Here is a 17949-nt window from a genome sequence, read left to right on the forward strand (position 1 = left end):
CCGAGTCACCTCGACTTCCGGGGCGAGGGTCAGGGGTCAGGCGTAGGGACCCGGAGCTGGGGCGGGCGGATGGGCCCCGAGGGCGGCGGGCCGCGGGGGGCGGGGCGGCCGGGGGCGCGGGGCCGGGCGCGGCGGGGGCCGGGCCTGCTCGCTGGGGCGGCGCTGCGGTCGTCGGAATGCGGTCTCGCCCGCTGGGGCCGCCCCGCCCCCAGTGCTTCCCTGCAGCCTTCGCGGCTCCTGGGCGGGGCGGGGGCGGCGGATCATGCCGCGCGGCGGGCGGGCCGCGACAGGGAGTGGCTGCCGGACCGACCGGACCGCAGGCCGCTGGGCGGCGGTCGGCTCCTGCTGCCCTTGTCCGAGACCCCGCGCACCTGGCAGGTAGGGCCCCCTCCCCGGCTCGAGCGGGGCGGGGCGCGCCGGAGGGGAGTGGGGGGGGGAGGGAGGCCGCGGCCGGGCCCGCGGGGCGGGGTCGGCGCGCTCGGCGCCCCTCGGCGCGGCCTCACTGGCGGCGCTCCACCCGCACCTGGGCCGGGGCCCGGGAGCGCGGGGGCCCGGCCGGGTGGGCCGGGCGGGGAGCGGAGGGCGCCGAGGCCGCGTGTGCCGGGGTGGACGGGCGCGCCCTCGCACGACGCCGGCCCGGCAGGGGCCGAGTGGGAAGGGGCCGGTTGGGGTGGGGGGGGGGGGGGGTCCCGAGGCCATCCGCGCTCGCTCCCTCCCTCGCGGCCTAGCTGGAGCCTGGGGAGAGTGCCGGGCCCGGCCTGACTCCTTCCCTGGGGGCGCCTGGGCCTGGGGACGGCTGGGGTGGCCCAGGCGGTCTGGTTTCCTGCGTGGAGCGTAGGGAGAGCGGGAGGCCCGCGTCCCCTCGCGCCCGGAGTCCCGAACTGGGGCGGGTGGAGGGGACGCCAGGCCTGGGCGGTCGCTGACTCCTTGGGTGCAGTAATCCCTTACCGTCCTGCGGGGCACACCCCGAAAACTACGACTCGCCAGCTTCCAGTCTGTGAGTCCCATCGGGCCGACCCCCGTCCCCCTCCCGCGCCCCCGTCTCCACATGCCTGACGCTTCCACATGCTTCCTGCGGTGAGCCTCCCGCACACGTCCGCACGGAGCCCGGGGTCACCTCCTGTGCATTAGCCCCAGAGCCTTCCCTCCTTCCCGTCACTTAGAAAACCCACCTCCTGCCCAGGTGGGAAGGACCCACTGCTCTGAAAGCTCCTAGAGCCCTGAGGGCCCTGGAGGGTTTGTCGGCCTTGGGTCAGAGGTCAGAGGTCAGCAGCGGAGGTGCAGATCCCTGCTGAGTCATGGGCTTGGGTGGGATAGTGCCCCTCCCTCCCTTAGGGCAGGCCTGCGGAGGACGACGGGTTCCCCAGAGGGGGCTGGAGAGTGGCCTCTGCCCGGTCCACAGTTCAGGGGTGTGCAAAGTGAAAGGACTAAGGTCATTGCATTATGGATGTATTACGGCGTGAGGCCATGCAGGGTCACCGGTGTGGTCACTCAGGGTGGGCACCCCCTTCCTGGTGGGCCCTGGCGGATGAGCTGGCTCCTTGTTCATCATGGGATTTCCACCCCCCCCACCCCCATCGCAGGCAGCCTGGACAGGTTGTGTTGAATCCCCTTCTGAGTAAAGTGCAGGGGGCGGGGTCCCTTCTGTGGTTCCCCACCTTGGGAAGTGCTCCCTCTCAAATGTAGTGAGCAGGAAAGTGCCCCCAAGTCCTGCCTGGCCCAACACTGACCCCATACAGCCAGCTCCACAGTGTCTGCCCAGAACCACCCTCTGTCAGATACTGTGTGAGACACGCACCACCACCACCACCACCCCCCCCCCCCAGCCCCGGGGTCAGGCACAGTGGGAGGCCCCACTACAGACAGGCCTGCACCTTGTTCCTTAACGTGGGCCTGCTATGAGGACAGCATGGGGATCCTGTACGTAACCAACCAACCTCTACGTAATCCGAAGAACTTTTCCTTAATACACCAGGTAGCATCTGCTGGATGTGGACGGGATGGCACAGAGAAGTACCCCCCTCCCACCTTCGGGTTAGCTTGTCCCCCACCCCAGGAGGTGGACAGGCCCCCCTACCTAACCTTCACATCATGCTCAGCCTGGCACCGAAGGCGGACAGGAAAGTTTCCCCAGGTCACCGCACACAACAGTCTTGGTCCCAATGTTCCCTGGCTGCCCAGTGACCCCATCCAGCCGGCGTCACCCGCCGCTCCTGCTGAGCAGGGCACACTGGGGAGTCCTGCAGGACCGGCGTCCAGGCACCCGTGAGCCGGGCGGGATCTGAAGTCCAGCTCAGTCCCAGCCCCAAGTTGCAGCCTCGGTGGGGTGGGCAGCGCGTGGGGCGCTCCTTCCGGGGTATCTAGGCAGCTCTGGCGATGGTGGATCCAAAAGCGGCCCCCACGTGGCCTTCCGGAGCGAATGGTAGCTCCTCCCAGCCTAGGTCCCCTCGGGCCCTCGGGGAGCAGGTGGACTGGAGCGGGCCACGCCTGGCTTGGGTGTCAGTGTGAGGTTGGGGCAAGTGGTGAGGACGGGGAGGCACGTTTGGAGCCCAGGATGAGCCTGACGGCCACAGCAAAGGGCTCTGATTTCATCTGGAACACAGTGAGAAGCAGGGCATGACGGGGGACTTGGGAAGACCACCGCTGCCCACATCTGCTGGGGGGGGGGAGGGGCGCTGGGGAAGATTTTATCTGGAAATAAATAGTGGCTGAAAGCAGTGGAGGGGTGGGCCAGAGGGAAGCAAGTGGTCCCGGTGGGCAGGGGTCAGAGTTGGAAGGGCTGTGAAGCCCGTGAATGGGCTGTGGGGCTCACGGTGACCCATAGGATGGGGTCCCCCATAGGAAGTTCTTGAGCTTCACGCCGAGTCCTGGGACAAAAGTAGTGACGGGTTTGTGTGCTGAGCTCGTGTTGGGCCAGGTGTGGTATCAGGTCGACCCTGACAGCTGCATTTTCCAGTGGAGATAATGAGCCAGAGAGGCAGTGAGTGGCCCTGGGTCCCCTCTCAGCCCCCTGCACTGCGGACAGACACAGGCGGGGGGCCACCCGACCGGTCGGTACACACAATGCCGGAGGCCCACGAAAATACATTAATGCCAAAGGCAGAAGGAAAAAGTGACTATAATAAAGAATCCGGTCTGGATCGTGTTTTCCTTATAACAACAATCATAAAATACTGATTCTCTTCTGTGGAGGAAGGGCCCACAAAGAGGTGCCTGGGTCACAGAGTTCCTAAAATAACCCCGAGCGGGGTCTGCGTGCAGCCGGAACCCCTGCGGGGAAACCAGGCCGCAAGCGCTCCTGAGGTCCTGGCCGGAGCAAGGGCCCAGCCAGCACAGGACAACCTGAGACAGGGCCGGGGGCGGGCCTGTGCCTGGGCGCTCCGCTGGCCTGCCCCAGCTGGGGGGCAGTCTGGGTCCAGGCGTGTCTGGAAGGCCTGCAGGCATGGCCTGCGCTCCGCCAGCCCTTGTCCACAAAGGGTGTGTCTGGTGGGGGGCGGGCACGGAGCCCCTGCCCCAGTAACGTGTCTCCCCGCCCCTCCCAGGCCGCTGGCCCCAACATGGCCCGTCGCTCCCAGAGCTCCTCGCAGGGGGACAACCCGCTGGCACCCGGGTACCTGCCGCCTCACTACAAAGAGTACTACCGCCTGGCGGTGGACGCCCTGGCTGAGGGTGGGCCGGAGGCCTACAGCCGCTTCCTGGCGTCCGAGGGGGCACCTGCCTTCCTGTGCCCTGAGGAGCTGGAGCACGTGAGCCGCCACCTGCGGCCCCCACAGCATGTTGCTCGAGAGCCCCCTGAAGGCAGTCCTCCCAACGTGGACACGGATGGCTCCTCGGGCACCTACTGGCCCATGAACTCAGACCAGGCGGTGCCCGAACTCGACCTAGGCTGGCCCCTGACCTTCGGCTTCCAGGGCACCGAGGTTACCACCCTGGTGCAGCCACCACCGCCCGACAGCCCCAGCATCAAGGACGAGGCTCGAAGGATGATCCGCTCAGCCCAGCAGGTGCGCTGTCGTGGGCTGGGTGGACCGTGGGGGAAGGGCAGCCCGAGCTGGACCCTGAAGCATGAGTAGGAGTGTGCGGGTGGAAAAAACATGAGCACGCCCAGCTTCGGGGGCACGGGTGAGGCCAGGGTGGCTGGCCGCGCCTCTCCAGCCTTCAAGCACCAGCGAGGGCTCCCTGGCTGGCAACTCTTGGGGTCACCAAGGGTCCGGGCATTGCAGGCTGCATGCCGCACAGGCTTGCTTGCCGCTGGTCCTGGCCGGCGTCCAGAAACTCAGGGGCTCTGGGACGGCTGCGCACGTCTCCTGGTTGGATTTATGGTTCCGAAAAGTCTCTCTAGTTTTAACTTTGACCCAGCTGAGGGCTTCTTACCCCCACCAAACAGGTGGCAAACAGCAAAGGAAGCCTGGTAAATCTTGGAGGTGGGGGCCACAGGTCCTGCAGCTAAAGACCCCAACTGCCCTCTGCACCCCGGGCAGCACTAGAGCCTGGGCTCCGCCATCTATGGGGTGGGGTGGCGGGGGCTGTCGCAGGGCTTTCGTTTGCCTTTGCCCCTTCCCAGAAGGAGGTGGGCCCTCTGTGCCTGCCTAGAAGGCCCTGTCCGGCCATCATGGGCCACCCACCCGCCAGCAGCCCCACAGCCCCCCATGATAGGCCTTTTCCTCCCGAGCCCTGTTCCCCGACAGGGTCCCTGCTCTCCTCTGGGACGGGCTAGAGGACAATTTGCAGTGTTTGTGGGAGATCCAGAGGCCCCCGTGCGGGGCCATGCAGGTATGGCCAGAGAATGGTGGGGACAGCAGAGGGGTCTGTCCTCTGCCCCTCACTCGACCCCTGCAGGTGGTGGCCGTGGTGATGGACATGTTCACCGACGTGGACCTGCTTGGGGAAGTGCTGGAGGCAGCGGCGCGCCGCGTCCCCGTCTACATCCTCCTGGATGAGATGAACGCGCAGCACTTCCTAGACATGGCCGACAAGTGCCGTGTCAACCTGCACCACGTGGATGTGAGTGACAGAGAGGGGGCGGGGAGGGAGGTGGGAGACTCCCGCGCCCAGACCTAACGCCTCTCGCTCCCCAGTTCTTGCGTGTGCGCACTGTGGCGGGCCCCACCTACTACTGCCGCACTGGGAAGTCCTTCAAGGGCCACGTGAAGGAGAAGTTCCTGCTGGTGGACTGCGCCGTGGTCATGAGTGGGAGCTACAGGTGCGCCCGGCCCCGCGGCCCCAGCACCTCCCCACCTAAGGGCCTCCCCTGCAGAAGCCCCGGTCCCACAGCCCCTGACGCGCCTCCGCCCCGGGGTTCTGGTAGGCTTCACGCTTCCGGGGGCGGGCCGCAGGTGGGGGCTCTGCGGCCCTCGCGGCTGCTTGGCCCCGCCCCTGACCCGCCCCGCCCCGCCCCGCCCCGCCCCGCCCGCAGCTTTATGTGGTCCTTCGAGAAGATCCACCGAAGCCTGGCGCACGTGTTCCAAGGCGAGCTGGTCTCCAGCTTCGATGAGGAGTTCCGCATCCTCTTCGCGCAGTCCGAGCCGCTGGTGCCCTCGGCCGGGGCGCTGGCCCGCATGGACGCTTACGCCCTGGCTCCGTACGCGGGGGCTGGGCCCCTTATGGGCGGCCAGGTGACCGGGGCGCCGACCCCTTTCTCCTTCTCTAAGCGAGCGCACCTCCTGTTCCCACCGCCCCGGGAAGAGGGCCTGGGCTTCCCCTCCTTCCTCGACCCCGACCGCCACTTCTTGTCGGCCTTCCGCCGGGAGGAGCCCACGCGGATGCCCGCGGGAGCCCTGGAGCCGCACGCGGGGCTGCGGCCGCTGTCGCGGCGGCTGGACGCCGAGGCGGGACCGGGCGGGGAGCTCGCGGGCCCGCGGGGCTTCTTCCAGGCCCGGCATCTGGAGATGGACGCCTTCAAGCGGCACAGCTACGCGGCCGCCGACGGCGCGGGCGCGGTGGAGAACTTCGCGGCCGCGCGGCAGGTGTCGCGGCAGACGTTCCTCAGCCACGGTGACGACTTCCGCTTCCAGACCAGTCACTTCCACCGCGACCAGCTCTACCAGCAGCATTACCAGTGGGACCCGCAGCTGGCGCCGGCGCGCCCTCAGGGCCTGTTCGAGAAGCTGCGCGCCGGCCGCCCCGGCTTCGGCGACCACGACGACCTCGCGCTGGGGGGCGGGCCACGCTTCCCCGAGCTCGGCCCGGACGGACACCAGCGGCTGGACTACGTGCCGTCCAGCGCGTCGCGCGAGGTGCGCCACGGCTCGGACCCCGCCTTGGGCCCCGGGCCCCGCGGCCTGGAACCCGGCGGGGCCCCGCGCCCCAACCTTGGCCAGCGCTTCCCGTGCCAGGCGGTGGCGAGGCTGGGCCCGGAGGCCGCGCCCGACGCGGAGCCCGAGCGCAGGGGCGGCCCTGAGGGGCGGGCCGGGCTGCGGCACTGGCGCTTGGCCTCCTACCTGAGCGGCTGCCATGGCGAGGACGCGGCCGACGAGGGCCTGCCGGTACCCATGGAGGCCGAGGCCTACGAAGACGATGTTCTGGTGCCCGGGGGACGAGTGGCCCCCGGGGACCTGCTCCCCTCGGCCTCCCGCGGGCCCGCGCTCTTCCCGGCCAAGGGCGGTGGCGACGGCCTGGAGCGCGAGGGCCCGGAGGAGGCGGGCCTGGCCAAGCAGGACTCCTTCCGCTCGCGCCTGAACCCGCTGGTGCAGCGCAGCTCGCGCCTGCGCTCCTCGCTGATCTTCAGCGCTTCGCAGGCCGAGGGCGCGGGTGGGGCCACGACGGCCACCGCCGAGAAGGTGCAGCTGCTGCACAAGGAGCAGACGGTCAGCGAGACGCTGGGCCCCGGCGGCGAGGCCGTGCGCTCCGCCACCTCCGCCAAGGTGGCCGAGCTGCTGGAGAAATACAAGGGTCCGGCGCGTGACGCCGGAGGGGCGGGGGCTCCGGTCACAGTCGCCAGCCACAGCAAGGCTGTCGTGTCCCAGGCGTGGCGGGAGGAGGTGGTGGCGCCGGGTGGCGCAGGAAGCGAGCGCCGCAGCCTCGAGAGCTGCCTGCTGGACCTGCGCGACTCCTTCGCACAGCGGCTGCATCAGGAGGCCGAGAGGCAGCCCGGAGCGGCCACGCTCACTGCCACCCAGCTGCTAGACACGCTGGGCCGGAGCGGCACCGACCGGCTGCCGTCTCGCTACCTTTCTGCCCAGGGCCGTTCCTCCTCCCCACAAGGGCGGGACAGCCCCCCGCTGGAGGGAGGCGCCCGCCAGGCGCCCCACGCTGAGCCAAAAGGGAGCCCCACCTCTGCCTACCCTGAGCCGAAAGGGAGCCCCACCTCGGCCTATCCCGAGCGCAGGGGCAGCCCCGTGCCCCCCTTGCCGGAGCGCAGGGGCAGCCCCGTGCCCCCCTTGCCGGAGCGCAGGGGCAGCCCCGTGCCCCCCGTGCCCCCCGTGCCGGAGCGCAGAGGCAGCCTCACCCTTACCTTCTCCGGGGAGTCTCCCAAGACGGGGACCGCGGAGGAGCCGGCCGGCGGCCCCATGGAAGTCCTGCGCAAGGGCTCCCTGCGCCTCCGCCAGCTGCTGAGCCCCAAGGGTGAGCGGCGCACGGAGGATGACGGCGGCTTCCCAGCGCCACAGGAGAACGGGCAGCCAGAGAGCCCCCGGCGGCCGTCGCTGGGCAGGGGTGATAGCGCTGAGGCTGCCGCCGGTGACGAGCGGAGCCCGCGGGCGCGCATGACCTCCGCCACGGCCAATGCCTTGTACAGCAGCAACCTGCGGGATGACACGAAAGCCATTCTGGAGCAGATCAGCGCCCACGGCCAGAAGCACCGCGGGGCCCCGGCCCCGGGCCTGGCTCACAGCAGTCCCGAACTAGGCCGCTCACCGGCTGCCGGCGGCCTGGCCCCGGACATGTCCGACAAGGACAAATGTTCTGCCATCTTCCGCTCGGACAGCCCGGGGACACAGGGCAGGCTGAGCCGCACGATGCCCGCCAGCGCGGAGGAGCGCGACCGGCTGCTGCGTCGCATGGAGAGCATGCGCAAAGAGAAACGCGTCTACAGCCGATTCGAGGTCTTCTGCAAAAAGGAAGAGGCCGGGGGCACGGGGGCAGGGGAGGCCCCTGCAGAGGAGGACACCAGGGACAGCAAGGTGGGCAAGTTCATGCCCAAGATCCTGGGCACCTTCAAAAGCAAGAAGTGAGTCTCCTGGCCCAGCAGCAGCCCAGGTCCAGGTGCCTGCGTCACTGCCACCCACCAGGCAGAGCACCTGCTCTCCCGGGGGGGGGGGGGGGGGGGCCAGGGCCGCCCGCGGAGCACAGCCTGAGCCTGGCTCCGCCCCGAGCTCACCCAGCCGCGGGCCTGCCTTTTGCCTCTGGCCTCTCCCCTCTGGGGCTCCAGCCCCTCACTGCCCTGCGCCTCCGGCTCCATGCCCGCCCCTGTGCCCTGGGCCTCCCCCTTCAGATTCCTCTGCCTCCACCACCTGGTTGAGCTTCAGGTCCCCTATAGACCTTCATTCGCCTCAGGGCTTCATCTCTTTGTGCCTTAGGCCCCCGCCTTTTGGGGGGCCCACCTCTTTCTGCCTCGGCCCCCATCTTCTTGGGGGGCCATCTATGCATCTCAGCCCCCCATTCTTTGGGGGCCTCACGTCTCAGGGCTTCCGTGTCTCAGGGTTCCCCTCTGCTCACTGCCTCCCCGCTCTGCTGCTGCTTGGTCCTTCTTTCCCGGCTCCCGGCAGCCCCAGCCCCTCTCCCTCAGCCTCCCCCCTCCCCAGAGCCCGGTGTGTCCCCCCCCCCCCACCAAGACAGGTGGCTCAGGTCTCACTTCGTGCCCTGCTTGCTCTCCTCACTGCCTCCCTCTCTGCCTCCCGGTACCTTTCGTAGCCGCCCATCCTCTCCCTGTGGGGACAGAGCTGCTTGTGGGTGACGCGTGATGGGGGTGGAGCCAGACCCAAAGGCGGTCCCTCAGGAGGCGCTGTCCTGTCTGCTGGGCCACTGGCAGATGGGGGCACAGAGGACCTGAGAGACTGCCCTGCCAAGAGAACTGAAGCAGGCCTGGCCACATCCTGGCCGTGCTCCAGCCAGCACCTGGTGAGGGGTAACAGCTCAAAACCCTTCAGGTGGGTGAGGCCGGCCCGAGAAGGGCTGGATGTGGAGCGCCGGGCCAGTACTCACGGGTGAGGGTTCTGGTTCGGGTCCCAGCCGAGCCCAAGTCCGCCCCGTTCTGGCTCCTTTCTTCTTTGTCACCAACCCACGAGATCGGAGTTTCCCTGCCGACCTTTCTTGTGTCTTTTTCACCTGTGGAGAGTGACTTTCCTTTGGAATGACACATTTTGGCACCAAATGCTGAGGAAGACCCCTGCTGTAAGTTTTAACATTGTGCGATTAGTGTTTGTGCAACAGTTTTGGGGGTTTAAGTATAAGAAATGGCAGTCACTCGGACCGGGGAAGGACTGGACACACGAGGTCACTGAGCAAAGGCAGTACTGTGACTCCACGTGGCAGGAGAGGGAAGCTGGGGGGACAGTTGCTCCTCAGCAGCTCAGTCTGGTTACCAAAGCCACAAGCCAGGTGAGGTGACAGCAGGGACTTTGGGCCAGGCGGAAAAGGTCCCCCAGGAGCCAGATGCGCTGCAGTGCCCTTGGCCTGGCCGCACTTGCTGATAAGTCCGCTTGCACCCTCCTGGTGCCGGCCTGTTGCCAAGGGGGAGCCCTGGCGGCCTCCTGTGTGCGTCCTCTGCGTCGTGCCGAATAACATCTCAAATGTGACCCTGCACATTTCGGTGTTAACAATAAAACACAAGATTTTCCAACACGTTCCTAAATACCTATGATCGCCCAGTTGTACGTTGCAAACTTTAGTCCTGTGAACTTCTCAGATGTCCCTCTGGACTCCACCGCCCATCCCTGTGGGGACCACGGAAGACCCCCACCTGCCCGCCTGTACCGCAAACACCTCTCGCCACATCCCCTAACCTCGAAGAAAGACTCCTTCCACCTCAGCCCTCTCCTGTGACCGTGATCGTGACCGGCTCCCCTTCAGGGCCAAACTGCTTTAGCCCACTACTCCCGCTCCCCACTTCCACCAGCCCTGCGCCCCTCACTGGTGCGCCCCTGGGGGATCCAGGTCACCGAGCCCACGCACACTTCCCAGCCTCCCCTGCGCTGGGTGCCCAGATGTCTGGACCTCTCAGGGCCCCCAGGTCTGTGTTCGCAGGGGTGGGCTTCCTGGGGCCTCGCCTGCTCCTTTCTGGGCTGCCGTGCCACTTCCCAGGGCCTCATCCGCCCCCCTGTCCATCAGCCGGGGGCTCTAGGACCCCGACACGCTGCCCCCTCCGTGGCTGGCTTACCTCCGAGCCTGGACCGGAGCATTTATCCTTGCCGCCCCTCTTGGCCTCCTCCCAAATCCTGTTCTTTCTCTCTCTCTTGTGCCCCCCCCCGCCCCCCCCCCGGCCTGGTCAGCTCTCCTGGCCCTTCCCTCCTGTGCCTCCCCCAGCGGCCCCCCCAGCTTTTCCCGGAGCTCACAGCTCCTGCTGCGAGCAGCCCCGCCCCCAGCACAGCAAAGGCCGCACCCTTTAGACTGGGAGCTGCCACCAGGCAGCCGGAAAACAGCCTCCCCTGTGTTCCAACCCCTGCCCAGGGTCAGGTGTGGTGCCAGGCACCCTGGAGCCATGAGACAGGTGCCCACCAGGCCGCTGGGATCTCTTCAGCTCCCACACCCTGGACCCACCCCCCGCCAGGACAAACCAGCTGCCAGTCACTGTTGGTGACAGAGGTGGCTGGGGTCAGCAACAACAGCCAGTCAGGAGCTGTACCCCGGGGCACCACCCCAACATCTCTTCCACTTTTACTCTGGCTCAGGGTCACAAACGCAGTCGTGTGATGGCTTTTGCATCCAGGCAGCAGGTGCACGAGCCCCTGCCCTTCCAGGAACCCCCGGGGACAGCGCGGTCCCTCTGATGGGCACCACGCAGTCCCCAGAGCATTTGTGGACAGAGGACGGGAAGCTGGACCCAAGGAGCCCCCCCCCCCCGGGGCCAGCCTTTGGTGACGTGAGCCTAGAGGGAAAGCACTGGGCGCTGGGCAGAGGGGGGCCACGCAGCTTCTCATAGACTCTATACTAGACATCTGGCTCCTCGGAAGGGGGTGGACTCCGTGGCCTCGGAGGGAGTCCCTCACTGAGGACAAAAGATGAACAGGGAGACTGTGGCCAAACACGACTTTATTGGAGGAAGTGGCTGGGGGGGGGTGGGGACCTCTCCCACTCGCCCAGAGACGGCTGGACGAGCTCCCTGGAACTCAAGGGTGTGGGCAGGCAAAAGGGGGAGCGGGTAGGAGGGGGTGGGTAGCACGGGGCACTCGGGGGCAGATCCAGGGCTGGGCGAGGGACGCGGGCTGAGCACAGGAGCCAGGTCGCGGGCTGGCAGGGCGGCTTCCGCGCGGGGCCCGGGAGCAGGAGGAGGCGGCCCAGCGCCGAACGGCAGACGGTACCGTAGGCTTGAGAATAGCCCCCGAGCGCGGCCCGCGCGGCCCCCTGCGCCCCCTGCCAGGCCGAGGCGCCGAACATCCTCCGGCCCGGCCGGGGCTCGGGCCGCGCCTCCGCAGGAAGCCCGCGAGGGACCCGCACACAGTCGGGGGGCCGCGCGAGGGGGCGGGGCCGGGGCGCCGGGGGAGCGGTCGGGGGGCCGGGCGGGCTCACCCGTCGCGCGCCGCTCGCCCTCACCCCACGGCCCGGATTCCAGTCGCTCCGGATCAGGGCCTGGACGGCCACCCGGGCGGCGGCCTGAGAGGCCAGGGAGGGCGCCGCCCCCTTCACGCTGGGCTTCGCCTGGGAGGGGGCGCGTCACAGGGTCACCGCCCCACCGGGCGCCGCCCTCGGAAGTACAGTGAGAGGGGCCCTCCCCGGGCAACCTACCCACGAGTGGCCCGAGGGGGCCTGTGCCGTCACCCCAGGGGGCCTTTCCGCCCTCCCGAGACCCCCTGGGGGCGGGGGCTGGAGCAGGGGCGCCACGTCCGGCCGGGGAAGGTTCTCGGCTCCGCAGGGAACGTCTGTGGGGTCTGAAGACCAACCCCCGGGGTTAGTCCGGCGCTGCGGACCCTTGGTGGCTCCACCCAGAAGGGTCAGGGGCCGCGCTCCGGGGGGGCGGGCCACACACCGTGTGCGGACTGCTGACCCAGGCTGCTCTGGGCGTCGGCACCGGGCTTCTGCGAGGGCGAGCCCGGGGACAGCTGAGGGACGGCTCTGGGTGAGCGCAGGCGCGCCTGGGCCCGGGGGGCGCTGGGCTCCGTCCCCGGGGGCGTGCCCCCCGGGCCCTTCCCTCTCGGGACGGGGCCGCCGCCCCTGCGCTCCAGGATCATCTGCGGGAGGCGAGGGGCGCTCAGAGGTGGACGGCGTGGGTGTAGAGGGTTCTGGGGGTCGCTGAGGCGGGGGGGGGGGGGGGGGGGGATCCGAGGGTGAGCGTGGGTGTGGGAAGATCGTGGTCGCGGACCGGAGCACCTGATAGACGCGGCTGCGGTACTCAGGCGCTGACAGCTGCACTCCTTCCAGCACCGGGAGCCGCACAGCCGCCTCCAGGGTCTGCTCGCGAGCGGGGCAGTGGAACCTGCGGGGAGCCAGCCTCGGGCTGCGGTCAAGACGGCCTCTCCGGCCCAGCCCAGGTCCGGGACCCAACACCCAAGGCGAGACGGGCAAAGCAGGAGCTGGGCCAGGGGACCCCACCCCTACCTCTGCACGTAGGGGTGCCGCAGCGCCTGCGCTGCGCTAAGCCGCTTGCCCGGGGCAAATACCAGGAGTCCCTTGAGGAGATCCAGGGCCTCCGGGGGGGTGTCTGGCGGCAGGAGGGCGTCCAGCGTCTGCCGTGGCCTGTAGGTGCCTGCATATTGTCCCCTTTCCAGGGCGGGCCCCTCCCCATCCTCCGCCCAGCGCCGCTTAACTGCCTCCGTGCATCTCCCCTCCCCACACGACACCCCCAGGCAGCATGGCACTGATGGCCGACCCCTCCCTGCCTCGTCCTCTGGTCCCTTGCTCTCCATGCCCCGCGCAGTTCCCGCGGGCCTGCCCATGCCCCCAGGCCAAGCCGGGCGGTGCTGGAAATCCAACTCGCTGGGTTTGGGCCTGCCATCCGAAGGCCAGGGCCCGGGTCTGGGCGGGCAGACTGGCCAGCAAGTTTACATGAGGAGTGCGAGCCAGGCTCCTCAGCAGCCCTGCTCGCTCACCGGGACCCCAGGCAGGGCGGGACTGAGGCGCCGAAGCTTGAGCTGAGAGCCAGGAGGTCTGCAGGCAGGGTGGACAGAGGTGGTGTGTGGTCAGGGGGGCCTGGCCCGGGGGGGGGGGGGGGCGGGCGGCTCAGGGAGGTCTGGGGCCAGTCGTTCTTCCCGCCCCATGGAGTGGCCTCTCTGCGGGGCTGCGGCAGTCTGCCAGGACTCAAACCTTCGGTATCTGGATTCGTGCCCCACCCGTGTGCTGGCCCTTGCACACTTACACCCCCACACGTGCACTCCACATCCGGGCACTCCCACCTCCATGGAAGAACCCCTTCCCCGACTTCCCCACCTGGTCCTTCCCCTCTCTTGCTCTGCTCCCTCCCCCAGGAACAAGGACAGACCCTCCCCCCCCACCCCCCACCCCCCCCCACCTAAGCTACCTACCTCTGCTGCAGCCTACCTCCCTCCACATCTTCCCCCAACCCCCAACCTCCCCTGCCCGGCCCCCATCCCTCAGCCGCTCAGCTGGACCCTTTATGAGCACCGCTCGGCCCTCGAGGACCTGTGGCCAGGCCCTGCCCGCCTTGCAGACCTGTCCAGTTGCTTTTCCAAAGCCCCCAGCAGCTCCTCCCTGGGCCTGCCATGTGTGGGGCCTGCCCTTTCCGGTTTTCCTGAAACTTTGGACCTTCCCCGCCCCTCTTCCCCAGACTCCTGCCTACTAGTCCTGGCCCATCATGTGCTGTGCCCCCAGAGCTGTGTGCTCTGACCCTTGGGATCCCCGGTGCCCAGCAGGCCCCTGTACACATACTCACCCTCCTTGGATGGAGGCGGGATGGTCTCCAGGATCAGCTCCAGCTGGTGGAGTGTAGATGTGCCTGGGAACAGGGGTCTCCCCCGAAGCATCTCCCCCAGGACGCAGCCCAGACTCCACATGTCCACCCCAGGGGTGTACCTGGGGCAGGAAGGGGTGGAGGCTTGGGGGGGGGGACCCCAGAGGTAGATGTGGAGGGAGGAGGAGAGACACTCAAAGGGGCAGGGCCTGGGGTGCTAGGAGGGGGCCGGTGAGGGCACAAAGTGAGGGCACAGGAAGGCCTTGGGGCCTTGGCTGGGTGAGAAGACATAGGGGGTACTGCAGGGGGAGGGGGCGACGCTGTTACCAGCTCGAGGACAGCAGCACCTCTGGAGCCCGGTACCAGCGTGTGGCCACGTAATCTGTCAGGGCCGGGCCCTCAGGCCCCTCAGGGAGGCCCCCGAGAGGGCGGGCGAGACCAAAGTCACAGAGTTTCACCAAGCAGCTGGCGTCCAGGAGAATGTTGGACGGCTGCAGGAGAGGAGGTGGGCTGAGGGCTAATGGTGGGTGCACACGCTGGGGGGCAGCCGTGACTGGACTGTGGGTGGCACCTTCTGGTCCCGGTGGATGACGCCTCCTGAGTGGATGAACTTGGTGGCCCGCAGGAGCTGGTACATGATGAAGCGCTTGTGGACGTCCTTCAGCAGCCTGCCCTTACAGATGACGGCGTTCAGGTCAGTGTCTGGGGGAGCACGCAGGTCAGTCTGGGGGGCCTGGGGACACTGGACAAGTCTGCCCCACCTTTGACCCTTGTGGGGGTGCTCAGCCCTCCCCCGGTCGCGGTCCCCAGGTGGCACCGGCCACCCTCAGAGCCCTGTTCCTAACCCTGTCCTGGCTACACACGCTTCCCAGTGGCTCTAGCAGGCTTCTTCAGGCCTGCTCTGTCTTTGTCAGCACAGCAATAACAGTTTCTGGGGTGATTTTTAATACTTTGTTTCACGTTGCTTTGTTTTATAACATGGGTAGAAAAAGGAAAAACAGTTGCAAACAGTGGAAACAGCAGGAGCCTCACGGAGGTGGGCTCGAGGGGTCACTGCCAGGCCCAGGCGCTGACCATGCACCAGCCACACCAAGAAACTGTTCTGGGTGACAACTGACCACTGTGGTGACCCGGCCGCAGAGGGACATGTAGAGGGATCCAGGCCACTGGAGGGTCCTGGACCAGGACTGAGGTGAGGCTGGAGGGTGAGAAGGCGTCACTTACCCATAGACTCAAACACCAGGTAAATGTCCCTGTCGTTCTCCGCCCGGATCACGTCCAGGAGGCGGATGATGTTAGGATGGTCCCCGAGTTGCTGAGGAGAGAGCCAGGGGCTGTGTGCTTGGGGGGGGACGCAGATCTGGGTTTCCCCCCCACCTTGCTGGGAGAACCTGCACCTGGAGGGGCTGCCAGGTGGCCCGGGCTGCTCACCTGGAGCAGCATGATTTCCCGGAACGTTCTCTGGGATGAGACAGAAATTTGAGCGTAAGTATGGGGCGAAAAGGAAGCCCGCCTCCTTTTTTTTTTTTTTTGGAAAGACGGAAAAAGAGAGCACCTGTGTGAGCAGGAGAGGTGCAGAGGAAGACAATCGTAAGCAGGCTCCAAGGCTAGCAGAGCCCTACGCTGGGCTCAGTCTCACAAATCGTGAGATCATGACCAGAGCAGGAATCACGAGTCAGACGCTTAACTAACTGAGCCCCCCAGGCTCCCCGGAAGCTCATTTCTCGAAAGGATCCACAGGGATTGACAGACGTCACCCACACCTGCCGGACCACAGGTTCAGGTCATGTCTGAGCAATCATAGAGACCTGCTGTGAATCGGCTTCAGAAATACACTGGAGCTTCCAGGCACCAAGGCAGAAGGGGTCCCCCCCCCCGCACCCCTGCCCTTGTCCTTCTCACGCCTCCTCTCCACTCACCTGGGCGTCCGTCTTATCCCTAAAGGCATCGAAGATTTTCTTGATGGCCACGACTTCGCCAGTCCTCCTATCCACTGCCTTCCACACAATGCCGTAGGCCTGCGAGGACGGTGGTCAGCTTGCTGGGCACGGGGCCAGCCTCCTGTCCAGCCCTCCCCTGCCCAGCAGGCTGCCTGAGGCTCCGGGGAGGGAGTGAGGGTGTGGTGAGGGCCTATGGCTCCGGGCAAGGTCCCCACAGCTGCGGGCTGCTAAGGCTGCTGCAGCAGCCCCCCCCCCCCGCCCCCCCCCCCCCCCCCCGGTTTTCCAGAAGATGGTGATGAGAAGCAAGGCTCCAGGAAGAAATAAGGTTACAAAAGGGAGACTCAGGGTGGAAGCCAAAGTCTGTTCTGGGCACCTCTCCCCTCTTTCACACCCTGCATCCAGCCTCTCAGCAAATCCTGTCCGCTCCACCTCCCAGTTCACATCAACTCTGCTGTTTCCCCACAGCCAGCAGGTTCTTACCTCAGGGCCTTTGCACCTGCTGTCTGTGCTGTTTGGAACGTGCTTTCTCTTCTCCCCAATACCACCCACCCAGTCACACACCTTCACAAACACTCTTGTACACAATCCCACATGCTGTCACACACAAACGCACAATCGCTCACATGTGGTTCACTCCATGCCCATTTACCCGCTCAGGCCCTTCCTGGGCCAGGCTTGGGACCCACCCATCGCCTTTAGTGATTGGAGTGGGTGGGCCCGGCCTCCTTAGTGTTCTATGGGCCCCAGGAGAGGCAGCTGGGAGCAGGGGACGTGGTGGGGGGGGGAGGGTTTGTCCACGATCCCTCTGACCTGAGGCCGCTGTGAACCTAGAGCCAGGCGACAGGTTCACTTGCAGTGGGCGCTGTTAGAGCCCCCCTACAGGAAACTGAGGCCCGAGGGGCTCGGTGCCTTGCCCAAGCCACCCTCCAGTCCACGGAGGAAACAGGACGTGAGCCCAGGGATCCCTGGCCGCGTCGGAGGGAACAGACCTCCGACTGGACCTTCCCCCTCCCTGCAGGTGCCGGGCTCACCCCCTTCCCCAGCCGCCGCTTGAGCAGGTATCTCTGGGCAACTTGATGGTCCACCTCCGCGGCGCACATGCCGACAGGTGGGCGCCCGGGGGCCTCCAGACGCCGGCAGCGCAGAAACTGTTGAACCCGGTTGCCTTGGAAACTGGGGGGGGGGGGGGGGCGTGGTGATACCCCTCCCTTGCGCCTCCGCGGCGCTGGCGTGGGGCGGGATCTACGGCCCAAGCCCCGCCCGATCCGGATAGGCCCAGAGCCCCTCCCGGCCGCCCCGCCCCCGCCCGCCTTACTGCCTCCTGGCTCCGCCCCCGCCGCGCTCCCACCCCCACTTCCGCACCCCGTTCCTTCCCAGGCCCCCGCGGCGGCCCCCTCCCCCTCCCTGGTCCCGCTGCCCCTTTGCGCCCCCCACCCCGGCTGGGCCCCGGGGCCTCTGAAGACGGACTGCGGAGCCAGGCATGCTCTCTCCCTCCTGGCCGCCTCCTTGCAGTTCCTTGAGCGTAAGTTCACCGTGACCCCGGCGTTCTTCCCTGGGTGCTTGCCCAAGAGAAATGAAAACGTGGGTCCACACGGAGAATCACGCACGAATGTTCGTTGCAGCCCCGGACTGGAAACGACCCGAATTTGAGACAGGAGTGGATAAACAACAGGCCGCTGCGCCTACGGTGGCGCGGGGCTCAGCAAACAAGGGAGGAGCGCCTGCGAACACACACGCTGGGCCTCGGAGGCGGTCGGCCCACTAGGCCAGACTTCTCGCGAGCCCCGCTGTGTGATTCCGTTTTTCCAGAGCTGCAGAAAATGCTTCGCACAGCGTGGAGAGGCGGGGGGAGCCGAGGGGCGCGGTTGCGAGCCCCCCAGAGCTTCCCAAGGCCTCAGAAGCGCTGGGTTGTGCGGACGCGCTCAGGGTGCACACTTAGGTCTGAAGTGTCTCAGTCGTGTACCTGCAGTGTGTGCCACTTCAGTCGTAACACGGTGTGAAGTTGGAGGG

At 67.2% G+C, this 17949-nt stretch overlaps 2 protein-coding genes across 3 annotated transcripts; one reads left to right on the forward strand and one right to left on the reverse strand.

Moving 5' to 3' along the window:
* Positions 1-708: 708 nt before the first annotated feature.
* FAM83H (family with sequence similarity 83 member H) lies at positions 709-8891 on the forward strand. Of its 2 annotated transcripts, none has more exons than XM_030303566.2 (5): positions 709-2980; positions 3543-4004; positions 4840-5004; positions 5079-5203; positions 5417-8891. In XM_030303566.2, the coding sequence occupies exons 2-5, from the start codon at positions 3558-3560 to the stop codon at positions 8169-8171; spliced, it is 3492 nt and encodes a 1163-aa protein (XP_030159426.1). In that variant the 5' UTR covers positions 709-2980; positions 3543-3557; the 3' UTR covers positions 8172-8891. The 2 variants fall into 2 exon arrangements, with proteins under 2 accessions (XP_030159426.1, XP_030159425.1); XM_030303565.1 differs by having other exon boundaries at positions 709-1077.
* Positions 8892-12215: 3324 nt separating this feature from the next.
* MAPK15 (mitogen-activated protein kinase 15) lies at positions 12216-17103 on the reverse strand (the record flags this gene model as incomplete). Its single annotated transcript, XM_032591968.1, has 11 exons — positions 16971-17103; positions 15919-16017; positions 15431-15460; positions 15224-15314; positions 14571-14701; positions 14327-14490; positions 13982-14121; positions 13182-13239; positions 12691-12828; positions 12463-12568; positions 12216-12323 (listed from the first exon to the last, which is right to left on the reverse strand). Coding segments are annotated over exons 1-11 (1134 nt in total), but the record flags the coding sequence as incomplete, so codon positions are not given.
* Between the last annotated feature and the right edge of the window lie 846 nt (positions 17104-17949).

This window comes from Lynx canadensis, chromosome F2, assembly GCF_007474595.2.
Source record: "Lynx canadensis isolate LIC74 chromosome F2, mLynCan4.pri.v2, whole genome shotgun sequence".
NCBI classification, from domain to species: Eukaryota; Metazoa; Chordata; class Mammalia; order Carnivora; family Felidae; genus Lynx; species Lynx canadensis.